This window comes from Prionailurus viverrinus, chromosome D1 (genome assembly GCF_022837055.1).
Source record: "Prionailurus viverrinus isolate Anna chromosome D1, UM_Priviv_1.0, whole genome shotgun sequence".
Taxonomy (NCBI): Eukaryota; Metazoa; Chordata; class Mammalia; order Carnivora; family Felidae; genus Prionailurus; species Prionailurus viverrinus.
The window spans coordinates 65,276,457-65,290,303 of record NC_062570.1 but is presented as its reverse complement, the minus strand read 5'-3'; the positions used below and the strand labels follow the sequence as shown (position 1 = coordinate 65,290,303).

General features: G+C 54.9%; 1 protein-coding gene across 2 annotated transcripts in view; it reads left to right on the top strand.

Annotated features, from left to right (window-relative positions):
* Positions 1-12,333, top strand: part of LMO1 (LIM domain only 1) — a 41,457-nt gene extending 29,124 nt beyond the window's left edge. For both annotated transcript variants that reach the window (XM_047878970.1, XM_047878971.1), the window contains 3 exons: positions 7,323-7,536; positions 10,416-10,541; positions 12,011-12,333. In XM_047878970.1, the coding sequence (XP_047734926.1) occupies positions 7,323-7,536; positions 10,416-10,541; positions 12,011-12,116 (446 nt within the window). In that variant the 3' untranslated portion in view covers positions 12,117-12,333. The remainder of the gene's footprint in view (positions 1-7,322; positions 7,537-10,415; positions 10,542-12,010) is intronic.
* Positions 12,334-13,847: the final 1,514 nt, after the last annotated feature.

The window sequence follows — 13,847 nt, the reverse complement described above, 5'->3', positions numbered from 1 at the left end:
CAGGCCTCGCCTGCCGCATGGCAAGGCCCTGGGATAGAAGTGCAGTGAGACGAGAAATTGTGGAGATAAAACTGGTGTGAAATGGAGGCCTTCTCACAAGACTGGATGTGTCCGTGCGAAATGAAGTTACTTCTGAGAAAACGAGATTTAAAGAGATTCTGCAGAATTAGATTACACTTTCAAATTTCCTCATTAAACAGGGTTGGTGCCACGGAGGGGCCGCTGGCTGGCCCTGTGTGGGACCCAACTCTGCAGTTCCAGGCCCAGGTGCGGGCCCACGTGGGCACAAGCACCTTGCAGGTGGCAGGGACCCAGATCCCCAGAGACTGCAGACCCCTCCCCCCAGCAGCTGGAGTGGGTGTAAGAAGTGTGGGACTGACTTTCTGGATGTTCACCACCACTCCCGTGGGTCCCTGTGGGCGAAACCCAGGGGGCTCTCACTCTTCCATTTCCTTGGGAAGATGGAGTTGAGAACAGAGCACCAAGCCCCTTACTCATGGGTTTTGCTCATGTCAGAGCTTGATTTTGAGCTATGACCCATTTTTTGGAAATGTTTTTTAAAAGGCAGTAAATGCGCACGTGACTGCTTGTGCATGGATGTGTATATTTACATGTGCACACCCATCATGCGTGTGCTCAGATGTGTGATGTGTGTTTTCATAAAACTTCCTGAGTAGCTGCTGTATGCTAACACTGCCGGCTTCTGGAATAAAACTTGTGGAGAGAGTCAGTAGACCCAGTTCCGCCTCTCGCAGCCCCGGTGTACACGTATGTGATTATGTGTCAGGCACAAGTAATCGTGCGCCATTGTGCACGTTGGTAGCCGTGTCCTGCATCTGTGCACCCTCTCTGTAACGCCTCCCTCCTGGTCTGCCAGCTCCTCAGAGCTTAGCAGTGCATGGCCTGGCAGCAGGGCAGATGAATCCAGTACTTGGGCCCAGAAGACAGACTGCCAGGATTCAAATCCCAGGTGTGTCCCATACTAACAGGGGCAAGCTGGAACCTTTCTCGGGCCTCGGTTTTCCCGCTGTTAAAGTGGGAATAATAATGGTATCCATCTCATAAGGCGGTTGTGAGCCAAGCGCTTAGAAGCCGAGCGCTGCCAGCAGCGTCAGGCGTTACCTCCCTGCAAGTTGCCCTTGGCCCCGGGAAAGCCCAGCTTCCTTCCCAGAGGAGGAGAAGGGGGACCCATGGTGAGGAAGAGAAGCCCCGGAACTGCACTGGGTCGCTGTGGTGTGCTGTGTGGACACAGATTCAGAAGCACTACTGAGACACATGCAGAGGTTATGAGCAATGCTGAGGCCACACCCATGGCCCCAGAGGAGCCCGCCCTGAGCTGCCACAGCAGTCCCCTCCAACTTGACGGGTCACCGAAGTAGCCTGTTGGACAGACGGGGCTGCTTCCTTCTGCACACCTCTGCAGTGACCACTGGACTGTCCTTTGGGTATCGCTGGACTCTAGCCAGCGCCTGTGTGATCTTAACCATGGTGGCACATTCAAATCCGTTTATTTGCCTCAAAGTGAGTGATCTTCGCTATCTGAGGGACCTGAGATGGAGCTGTGAGTAAGGTCACCCCTTCCCGTGTGCCAAATGGGGTGACACTGATCAGAGCTAACTTTTGACTGCCGGGTCCGGTTAGTCCTCAGCTTCACATAGATTTTCTCCCTTATTCCTTAACTGACTGAGCCACCCAGGCTCCAACTCCCTTATTCCTCCTGGAAACTCTATGGAATAGGTACTATTTTCATGTTCATTTTACAAGAAAGAAAACTGAGGCACAGAGGAATTAAAGTCACACAAAGGCATCAGACAAACCCAAATTGAAGGATGCTCTATAAAATAACTGGCCTGTGTTCTTCAAAAATGCTAGTATCTTGAAACACAAAGAAAGGCTTAGGAAGTCTTTCAGATTTAAGTGGACTAAATTGGACAAGTAAATACAATGCATGCTCCAGAATTTATTTTGCCATAAAATATATTATTGGGGAAACGGGTAAAATCTGAGTGAGGTCTGTTGGTAATAGAAGCGATACATCAATGATCATTTCCTGGTTTTGTTAATCGTATTGTATGAGAATGTCCTTGCTTTTAGGAAACACACATCAAAGTATTGAGGATTATAAGGCTTCATGTCCGAAGCCAACTCTCAAATGAGTCGGAAAGAATATTATAGATATTATAGGGAGGTCTGTAGGGAAGGATAAAACAAACATGATAAAATGCCCATGTTTAGGGAATCTACACAAAAGGTATACAGGAATTCTTTCTATTTTGCAACTTCTCTGAAGGTTTGAAATTACATCAAGATAAAAAGTTAAAGGAGAAAGGAAACAAGTGTCAGAACAGGGGGAGGGCATCCTGAGATGCATATTAATGATACTATCCAGTTCCGGTGTGTCCCCTGCTGGATGCCAGACTCTCCTGTGGCTTCATATGTATGACCTATTCTGTCCTCACCGTCATCTGTATGGAAAGAGACCTTTATGGCTCCCATTTCACAACAGCAAGTCAGAAAGATGAGGGATTTGCTCCGGAACCTCCAGCTACTTGGAACAGTTCTCAGGCTGGAAAGTAGGCTCTCAGAGTTCAAGCTCAGTGCCCTGAGCCTCAGCCCCAGTGCTGACTCTGAGTTTTGGTCAAGGGTGGGATGGGCAGGACCAGGCCTTTCTTCTGGGAGCAGCGATGGAGGGAAGGTCCTGGGACAGAAGCAAACAAGGTCCATTTGCAGGATGGAGAGGGATGCTATTCCAGGATTCCGCAGGGAGCAGATCCAGAGGGCCAAGCAGGATGTGCTGGATGTGGGAGGGAGCCTCACATGCCAGGTGGAGCTGCCAGTGGTGGCTGCAGGGGCCCAAGGCATAGCTCAGAGTGACCCAGGGCTGGATGGGGTGGGCATTCCAGGGCAGAGGACTGGCTTTGGAGGAGCTCAGCCTGCTGTCCACGCTGGAGGCATCAGTGGGACTGGGAGCAGCGGGCTTGGCAGTTTGGAGAGGTCCGCGTGCCGAAGGTGAGGGGCAGCGTGGCCTGGGGTGGGTGGGCGGGGATTGCCGAGGACATGGGTCTGACCTGGCAGACCACTTGGGGGGGGTCCCTGTGAAGAGGAGGGCTTCTCTCCTGGCTGGTGGGTGGGTGTGGAAAGAGCCAAATGACCTCTGGCAGTCCCTCCTGGTCACTGGGACTGTCTGGCTTGTCCTCAGATTAAAGAGCTAAGGGTAAGTGTCTGGCAGCCGGATGAGTCAGACTGGGAGGCTGCCTCCTTCCACTATCAGCCTGCCTGGTGTAGAGGTGGGGTAGGGGTTTGGCCGATCTCCCCTCAGATGTCATCCCCCAACACCCTGAGATTGAGGAGGAGCAAATAGACTATGTGAACTGGTTTCTTTGGCTGGGTCCCCGCGTATGTCTGAGCTTGTGCCCGCACGTGCGGGCAGGCTCAACATCATCCATTGTAAAATATCAGTGTTTTCATGGGTGAGTAGTAATTACTGGGTAATGCTTTAAAACCTTTCCTGAAGGAGCGCAAAGCTGTTTTTTTCCTAAAGTCAGGAGTACATTAAAAGGATTACCATGTAGATTTGATTTTTAGATAACACTAAAATGGATCCCAAATGGACTTCAGCAAAGGGATGCTATCTCCTTAATGGAAAGTGCATGGCCCGAGGCTCAGCTCCCAGAGCCAGGCAGGGGAGGGAGGGAAGAGGTGTCTGCGGGGCTGACTGGCAGGCTGGGTGGGGGCTGGGGAGGCAGGGCAGGGAGGGAGAGCCCTGACCCTCTGGGGAGCATTTCACTTCATTTAGGGAGCAGGAGACCAGAGATGCCCCCTTTAAACCTCCTTGCCTTTCCAGGAGTGTTTTCAAGTCTCCTGAACTAACTCAGTGAGAGCAAACAGTATGGATGCTCCCTAAAGAAGGAAGGGGTGAGTCAGACTTCTCCCAGGACTTCAGCCTTTCTAGGCAGAAGAAGGCTCAAGGTCCCCTGTGCCCTGGGACCTCCTTAGGCAGGCTGGCCCTGCAGTTCTGTGTCTCAGTGGGTGTCAGAAACTGGCAGAAGCCGTGTGGTTTCTTTTTTTGTTTTAATTTTTTTAAAGTTTTTATTTTTATTTTTGAGAGAGAGAGAGAGAGAGAGTGTGTGTGTGTGTGTGTGTGTGTGCGCGCACGCGCATGTGGGCAAGAGGAGAGGCAGAGAAAGTGGGGGACAGAGAATCTGAAGCAGGCCCTGTGTGGACAGCAGAGAGCCCAACACAGAGCTCAGCCTCGCTAACCGTGAGATCATGACCTGAGCTGAAGGCAGATGATTAACCAACTGAGCCATCCAGGCACCCCAAATCTGTATGACTTCTTAAGAGTTCTCCAGGGCCCAGGGAGCAGGGCTCCCAGGCCTCGCAGAGCACTGCTGAGTGCCAGGCCCAGCCCAACCACAGGCAGGGGACAAGGGACCTGGGGGCAGCTTGTGACTTCACGCCTCATGGCCTCCCTGGGTCCTGTAGGTTCAGGGTCCCACCGGTGATGGAACTACCAGCTCGCGCTGCAGCTCACAGCCCTGCAGGCTCTGGGGCCTGCTAGGCGTGCTGGGGCCTGAGCTTGGAAGGCCAACCTGTCCAGAAGCCATGCCAGAGGGAGGATAGAGCAGGACAGACACTTTTAGTGCTGGAGTCCTTCCTTATTTGGGGATATAACCTAGTGGATCAGGTGGACCCCCTGAGTGTGGCTTTTCCAGTTACTCACACACCGCCTGCTACTGAGAGCACAAGCGTAGAGCCCTGGGGGGCTCAGGCCTGCTGCCAGTCCAGGTGAGCAAGGGGCAAGCCAGCCTTAGTGGAGCTATCCTAGGGGCCTGGCCTGAGATTTCCAAGTTGGTGTGCATGTACAGGCACAGCTGTGCTGGCTGGCTGCTTCTTCCACAGGGTCCGGGGACAATAGCCCCACCCTGGGACCCACACACCTCCTCACCTCCAGCTCTCCTGACCCCTCCCCCATTTGCCCACACCTGATTCCTCCCTGTAGGCCAGACCTTGGAAAAAACACTTCAGAGCCCCCTTAGCTCTCGGGGATGCCTGCTCCCTAGCTGGCTTCCACGGCCTCCTCAGAGCTCTGTGACCAGGCTGGACCCGGCCAGAGGAGACACAGGCAGGCCTGAGGACGTAGTCATCCTGGGCCTCATCACTCTCTCAGACCAATTAACCTTTAGAGCTGCATTAAGGAAATTAGTCAGCAAGCTTCCCAGCTAACAGCCAGGCCCTGCGGGGACTGCAGGAAGGAGGAAGGAGGAAGGCAGCCTGAGCTGCCTCTCCCCTGCCCTCACCTGTCCTGCTGCTTCTGGTGGGTCCCCTCCCCAAGAGAGACACAGGAGGCAGGGAGGACCCCCCAGGGCCAGATTGATTAGTGGCTTACACTAGATTTTACCTTCAGACCTTCTGTGCCTTGGTTTCTCCATCATTTCTCAGAATATTTGCCTGGAAGAATTCTGAGGGCCCTTCTGACCTGACATCTGTGGGTTTTGAGACTGGGGCCCTTTGGAGGCTGGTCCTCCTCTGAAGTTGGAGGAAGGGTCACGTGCCAGGAAGGGGGAAGAGAAAGGGGGCAGTGGGCCGGGGGTGGGGTAGGAGGGATGCCAGGAGGTGGGAGCTGAACCCAGAGCGCTGGAGAGTGCTGGGGTCGCTTGGAGAGGATGGGGCCAGGAGAGGGGTAGACTCCAGAGGCTTGGTGGGGAGCCAAGGAGGCAGGAAGGGGTGGGCTGTTCCCCTCCAGAGTGGACTCCTCCACCTGAGCTCATGTCAGGGAAGGCACCCCCCACCCCCACTGCCTTCATGAGGGGATCTCAGGCAACTCTTACAGGCATTCCCACCTGCCCCCAGCCTGGGCCTGGCTCTGAGACTCCCTGCACGTCCCTCCGAGCATAATCTTCACCACATTCAAGCCTCAGGGCTCTACACACATGTCCAGACTCAGGACAACATCGGTCCCCACCTCCTCCTCAACTTTTTCTCCCTGTGGTCACTCCTTGTGGCCCCAAGGCCAGAGGGTAGGAGGCTGTGCCTCTGTGCACATGCCTGCATGCTATGCCTGTGTACATGTGATGTGCATGAGTGCATACACTTGCCTACTGGGAGGTCTGCCTCTCCTTCCAGGAAGCTCCGTGCTGAAATTCCTGCCCTTGTGTTTTTTCTTGTATGTTGAGAAGCACCCATGGGCCCTGGGAGCTTCCCTCCAACCACCCCCACCACCACCCCCCCACGCCCCCCCCCCCCCCCCCCCCCCCCGCCTCCCCCTGGCCTGTCACCCTCCCTACCTTGGCTCAGAGATTCTTATCCTGGTGGGAGGAGGAAGGATTGAGAGACTCTGAACCTCCCCTCCCTCAAGCCAGGGCAGGTAAAAAGTTTGAATCTAGCCAGAAGTTTTCGTAAGGAGAGCCCCAACTAGGCCAGGCCCAGCTGCAGGCATCTGCCGGATGACCCAGAGCTCCTGCACCCCACTGGGAGTGTCATGGGGCACCCCACTTTGTTCCTTTTTTTTTTTTTTTTTTTTTTAAATTTTTTTTTTCTCAACGTTTATTTATTTTTGGGACAGAGAGAGACAGAGCATGAACGGGGGAGGGGCAGAGAGAGAGGGAGACACAGAATTGGAAACAGGCTCCAGGCTCTGAGCCATCAGCCCAGAACCCGACGCGGGGCTCGAACTCACGGACCGTGAGATCGTGACCTGGCTGAAGTCGGACGCTTAACCGACTGCGCCACCCAGGCGCCCCCCCACTTTGTTCCTGATACTGCCACAGGTCTACATGAATAAACCAAGAGGCTGTCGCCTGACATTTTAGGTTAAAATGGTCAAAGGCACAAACAATGTGAGGAAGTCTTGAGGTCACAAAAAGATCTGTGAGAGATCTGTTCTAGCAGACCCAAGCCCATTATGAGATTCAGTTCTTCGGGCCACTGAAAGAGCCAGTCAGATGGTGGTTGCGTGAGGAGGGTTTCAGGCCTCCTATGGAGCAGACCACACAGGAGGCAGTGGCAGGATGGACGGGAGACACAGCTCAGGGGGGCTGGGCCTTGGGGCTATGTGTGTGCCCTGCAGCACAGCAGATGCGGGGCTCCCAGCTGCCGCTGCAGCTTCTGGAGGGATCTTCTCAGGGCAGGGAACAGACTGTGCTGTACAGCTGGAAGGACAGGACCTGGCGCCAGGGGAGGAGGCTGCTGGGGAGAAAGTGAGGATGCCTGGGAACCCCCAGGAGAAGCAGTCGGCCCCTATTCCCAGAGGGATGGCTCCCGGGGCCTGGAGCCACAGGGTCCTTCCTATGTCCATCTGTCTGTCATCTGTCCATCCACAGGCGTGCCGATGCTCTCCGTCCAGCCCAAAGGGAAGCAGAAGGGCTGTGCGGGCTGCAACCGCAAGATCAAGGACCGCTACCTGCTGAAGGCACTGGACAAGTACTGGCACGAGGACTGTCTCAAGTGTGCCTGCTGTGACTGCCGCCTGGGCGAGGTGGGCTCCACCCTCTACACCAAGGCCAACCTCATCCTGTGCCGACGCGACTATCTGAGGTGGGCCTCCTGCCAGCCCTGGCTGCTCTGCTCAGAAAGCTCCCATCCCCCAGGACCCAGCAGGGCTCTGCCCCTACCTTCTGACCTAGGCCCTGTCTGTGTGCGCTCGTCCCAGACAGTCCTGGCCCAGCCCTGCTCCGCTGGATGCTCACGGAGCCCTGAAGACAGAGCCACACATTCACTCCCTGGCCTCCATGCCCAGCACAGGTCGTGGGCAAGCCTTTGCAACCATTGGGCACTGGAGATAAGTTTCCCTAGGGCACCAGTCTGGTTTGGCCCCTGTCTTTGCCAGGTGCTTCTGACCCACCCTGTCCCTGGAATCTGGGAAGGGACACCTCAGAGGGCTTCCTGGAGCAAGTAGGGAAGCTCTAAGTCCCCTGGGTCCTGGGTTTGAACTATGAACCTTCTGGCTTTTAACTTTCTCCAAGCCTTGGTTTGCCCCTCCTAGAATAGTATGAAGACTAAAGCTTCAGCTCACATTCCTTGGAGTTCTAACCCACCCTCCCCCACAACCTGGATCCTATTCCCTGGGGCTGTCTCCCCCAATTAACCCTCCCTTAGGCCATTTATGACATCAGCAAGGTTGGAACAAGGCCACAAAGTGGGGGCCTTGGCTGAGACCCAGCATCTACATTTGGCTCCTACACAGGCTGCTGGGTAGTGGCTGGGCCTTGTGAGGAAGGAAGGCCCATTGCATTAATTAATAGGTCAGGGCAAGGGCTTTGTGGGGCTCCCTCTGTTCATGTCTGGGCCGGAAGGGGGTGGGCAGGGTTATCAACAGAGTCTCTCCTACTTTGGGGAAGAGCCTAAGGTTTACCTGCCTGCACCTTCTCTTTCTTCTGCCTTCAGAAGTTTTTTTTTTTTTTTTAATTTTTTAAAATGTTTATTTAGTTTTGAGACAGAAAAAGAGCATGAGCGGGAGAGGGGTAGAGAGTGAGAGAGACACAGAATCCAAAGCAGGCTCCAGGCTCTGAGCTGTCAGCACAGAGCCTGACGCAGGGCTCCAACTCACAAGCTGCAAGATCATGACCTGAGCCAAAGTTGGATGCTCAACCGACTGAGCCACCCAGGGGCCCCTGCCTTCATTAGTTTTTAAGGTATAGCAGTAATCCAAGATCAGTGACCCAGTGCTCCTCACTGGGCTAGAGGAAAGCGCTGAGGCCAGAAGGAGGAGTTAAGAAAAGTTCTTTCTGGGGATTTCCCCTTTGATGACCTGGAAGGGGCCTCCAAGTCTGAAGGTTTCAGGCATCCTTGGGGGGCTGAACCTCCCAGGTTGAGGAGAGGTGTCACACCAACTGATGAGTACAGAGGACCTAGAGAGAGGGGACTGCAGTGAAGGATGGGTTTGTCAACAGAGCCAAAGCACCCAGAAGCATTCTGTGCTCTGCCAGCTATTGGAGCCTGAAAGTGTTTTTTTCTGGGCTCTGACAGAGGCCAAGGAATGACTTTGGGGCCAGGTAGGTCAGTGGGCTGGGATGGGGGCAGACTTCCTGGGGCTGCTCAGCCCCAGATAATGGCTGTCCAGAGCCTGCCACCTCTGCAGCCACTGCTCATTGGACTGGGGGCAGTGAAGCCCCCGCCTTGGCAGGCAGATGTTGTGGCCCAGCCTTTGTCTGCCTTAATCTGAGCCACCAGGCAGCTCAGGCTGATGAATAATGGAGCCAAGCTCATCCGCAGGCGCCTGAGCTTGAGCTGGACAAATCAGGGATTAGAGGGTCTCCTGCCTGCCTCTCAGCCCCTTTGCCTCACTCAGGGCTTGCTCAGCCAGTGTACAGAAAAGGAGCAAGGAAGAGCCTGGCTGGCTCAGGCAATTGGAACACCCGGCCAAAGATTGGCCTGCACTGGGGAGAAAGTGTGCACCCCACCCCTTGCACTCTGCAACCAGCAGCTAAGAGGAGGGGCGCTTACGTGAAAGAGGCATCATTCCAGGTGTCCTGGGAACTCTCTTTGGGAATCAGTCCTATTTTAGACTGGGAACAGGATCACCTAGCCCAGCATCCCCATTTTGAAGAAGGATAAACTGAGATCCAGGAAAAGGAAAAAGGGCTTTAGGCAGATCACCCAGTGAGTTGGTAGCAGAAAAAGACCACCCCACAGGGTTGTTGCCACGATTAAGTGAGTTGATCTTGGGGAGCACCGCAGTGGTTCAGTTGATTAAGCATCCATCCTACTCTTGATTTCAGCTCAGTTCATGATCTTGGGGTTCAAGACCCGCCTAGGGCTACACGCTGGGTGTGAAGCTTGCTTAAGATTCTCTCCCTCTGCCCCTCCGCCCACTTACATGCGCTCTCTCTCTTAAAAAAAAATAAATGAGTTTATCTTGTAAAGCCCTCAGAACAGTGCATGGCACATAGTAAACACACACTGTTATAGGTGTTCACTGAATGATCCATGACCGAGAGTTTATAGAAGTTCTCACAACAAGCCTGCAAAGGATGTATTTCAGTGTCCCTGTTTTACAGTTGAAATAAGTGAGGCTCGGAGACTCATGACTTGCCTGAGGGCAGGCAGACTGCCTCTGAACTCCTGCTTGTGTGAATCTGGAGTCCTCGCTCAGGGCCCAGCCCAGTGTTCTTCCAGTGGCCCTGGGTGCTAGCTGAATCCCGGTGGGAGCCGGGGAGGGGGCTTTGCCAGCCCAGCCCAGGGATGGGCGATGTCATCCAACCCCTGGAGCCCCTATGCGCCCCTCCTTGGATCGCTGTGCCGATTTCTCCAAAGCCTGATCTCTTAGCAGAATCTAGATGCTGCTGTCTGTGCTCCTTCCCCCTTGCCTAGGCCCACCTGCTAAGCCCACAGGAGTAGGGACCAGCGGGGCCGTGGGCAGAGGCAGCTCCCCTGTCCCCCAGCCCCCTACACCCTCTGCACCTTTCCCTTGGCAGGCTTTTTGGCACCACAGGAAACTGCGCCGCCTGCAGCAAGCTGATCCCAGCCTTCGAGATGGTGATGCGGGCCCGGGACAACGTATATCACCTCGACTGCTTCGCCTGCCAGCTCTGCAACCAGAGGTGAGTGCTGAACGGGTAGCAGACCCCACATTCTCACCAGACACCAGCCGATGCCTGCTGGCACAGACCAGGAGTGCTGTGGGCATGTACATGCAAATGTGGGTCCTGCTGTGCATCTGGTGGTACGTCCATGCTGTCCTGAGCATGCACGTGCATGCGTGTGTTTTGTGTGTGCCTGAGCCCTGGAGCCAAGTGTGTGTCCTCCAGCACCGTGTGTGCATATTTGTAGGGCACAGATCTGTATGAATATAATGGGTCTTGCGTCAGCTTACTGTGTGTGCACGCTGTGCCATGGACGTGTATGTATTTGTAAATGTCCCTGTACAAGGTAGGTATGCGTGTGTGCTCTGTGAGCAGGTGTGTGCATGATGGAGTATGCACATGCACACGTATTGAATGTGCACGTACAAGGGTTCTGAATGCATGCCCTGTGCCCTTGTGTATGTGCCATATGTATGTGCATGCATGTACATTTCAGTGAGAAGGTGTTCCCAGACCCGGAAGGTGAAATCCATTATGGGAATGGCTACTCACTCTTGTGATTCTGGTTCCAGTCTGCCTCCTTTCTGGTGTTTGGCCCCTACACAGTGTCCCAGCCCTGTGGGAGGCCCCAGGGACCTAAGGAGCCAGAACCCTCTGGAGCCCATGTCAGGAAGGAGCTAATACAAGTGTTCCCAGAGGATGAGGTCCAGAGGGAACGCTGAGGGGATAGCTGGGGGCTTGGCCAGACCCTCCGTTACCAAGGCCTCGGTGAAGTTGCAGTGCCACCTGGTGGTTGGATTGGAATCTGCTGGGACTGGGCCTATGACCCTGGGTCCCACTAAAGGCCTAGCCACCTGGGGGACATCTTTGGGGAAGGGCTAAATCCTCCAGTACTTGAGGAGGGCCAGAGGGTGGGGGCAGCAAAGCAAGGCCTTCTTTAGGTGGGAGGGAAGATGGTGGACAGAGCCACCTCCTCATGGAAGGATGCTCCTCCAGGAAACCTAGAGATTCTGTTCAAGAGTACCCTTCACTGAGTCATCCTCTTAAATTGGGGAAGGGAACAGAGGGATGGAAAAATCAACCATATTGCCCCTTCCTCCTTCCCTACTTCTACCTCTCTCCTTTCTTGGTCTTTTTCTGTCTCTTTGTCCTTCTGTCTCTTTCTCCCTCTCTGGGACTGGGGTAGGCTATTACTATACCTTCCCACCGACCCCACCCCTCCATGGAGACCTGACTGTGGCCCAGACTTGTCTGTCTGTCCTACACCCCAGACTGCAGGGCCTGGCTAAGGACTGGGCTGACCCAGGGTGATTGACCAGGTTTGCTATGAGACTTTTGGGGATCCCTTCTGGAAAATTCAAGGAGCAAACTCTCCAAGACCTCAGTTCTCACATGTCCATCTCCTGGGCTGGGCTGGGGCCTGTCTGGAGCCTCCACCATTCACTGGGACCCCTCCATGGCCTCTTTCTCCTGCTTGGATTTTCCAGATTTTGTGTGGGAGACAAATTCTTCCTGAAGAACAACATGATCTTGTGTCAGATGGACTATGAGGAGGGACAGCTCAATGGCACCTTTGAATCCCAGGTTCAGTAATGCCCGGCGCCTGGCCTCCAGGCCCGTCTGTCCGTCTGCCTGTCTGCCCGTCTGTCCACCCGCCTGGCCGGCCAGCCACTCTCCTGCCGATTAGAACTCCTCCGTCCTCGATGGGAGGGACGGTCCTTCCTCCGCCGCCCGTCTGTGTGTGACCCCTCCTGGGGCCAGGCTGGGCCTGTACAGTCTGTCTTCTGTATATAAATGGGAACATTTATTTTATGAGAAATGTAATGCGATTTTATTACTGGCGTGGATTAAACTTATGAATGTTTCCGGGGAGGTTACTGTGCGTTGATCACATGACTGACACAGACCTAGGGTCCCTCCCCTCTGCCTGGGAGCAGAACAGGGCCCTCCCTTTGACCCCTCCAGAGAGGGGTGTGGAGCAGGGCATGGGGATCCAGCATGCGCTGTTGCTGGGTAGAAAGTGGAGGGAAGGGGACAACTCCAAGTATCCCACAGCCAGGGGTGGGCTCTCCCCTGGCAGAGCATATACCCTGGCTCCCAAGATATGGAGAGGCATGATGAAGCCCTCCCTTCCCTGGGTTCCTGTGTTACATCCCTCCACTGAGACCCCCAGCCAGGAACCCAGCCCTGACCTCCCCCACAGCAGGACCCCAAATCCTGAGCCCCCTACCATGGGAATACCATTCTTAAAGCCCTCTTCCCTTTCAGGGTGATGGACAGCATTTGCTGTCTCCTCCCTGCAGCTTGGGCCTGACCTGGGGCCCGCCTTTCTGCTCTTCTGGGTGAGCGAGAACAATCCTGCTTGCCTGTATTCAGCCCACACAGGCTAGAGGCTTTCATTCATTCATTCAGCAAACCTTAATCCACTCTGTCTCAGCCCCATGCTGCAAGCACCAGACATGCGGATGAATCATGGATCGGACACAGTCTCTGCCCTTGAGGAGGAGGGAGAAAGCCAGGAAAAGAAATGGAGCACATCACAGTGAGGACGAGCACCGCAGGGAGACCCGGGACAGGCCAGCTCCCATCAGCGGACAAGGGCCACTTCTGAAAACTCCGGAGAGTCTGAGACAGGCCATCCAGTGAACACCCACAGTCAGACAGATATGTGTGCTGGCAGGGAGGAGACACGGACACACCAGCAGTGGGGGTGGAGGAAGAAATAGGAAGGGACAGCCAGCCAGGCAGACACCCAGGGCGGTTTGCATTCACCGGCTGGACCAGGCCTGCCCAGGGCAGCAGGGATGCTGTCTCACTCTTGGCCGCAGCCCCAGCACCAAGCACGGAGCCTGGGACTGTGAACGTGTCACTGAGCGGTATTAAAAATAGGGACTCCTTGGATCCAAAGCCGGCACAGGGAAGGCGGTATGGACAGACTCCTCCCACTAGCAGTCATTTGCTCTTCCTTCTCCAGGGACGGTTTTCACCCTGGCCTCAGACGAGAGCCCGGGACTGATGGAGCCTGCCCACTGCCTCAAGCCTCACCCCCTCCTGGGCTGGGAACCTCACCTCACCCTGCCCCAGCCCTGCTCCTCCACTTTGAGTGAAGTTGGGGGTGGTGGCTGGGCCCTTTGGGCACTTGGAAGAGGCTACCTCTCCACGTTGTGGTTTTGTGGCCAGTGGCCCAGTCCATGGGAAGGGATGGCTAGGACCATGGATATTGGGGTAGGTAGGGGTCCTCAACTTTGGGGCAACCACCTTCTGTGACAGAGCTGTATGACAGAGGGGAGGAGCAGAGAGCCAGTCAGCCTGGCTGCAGTAGGA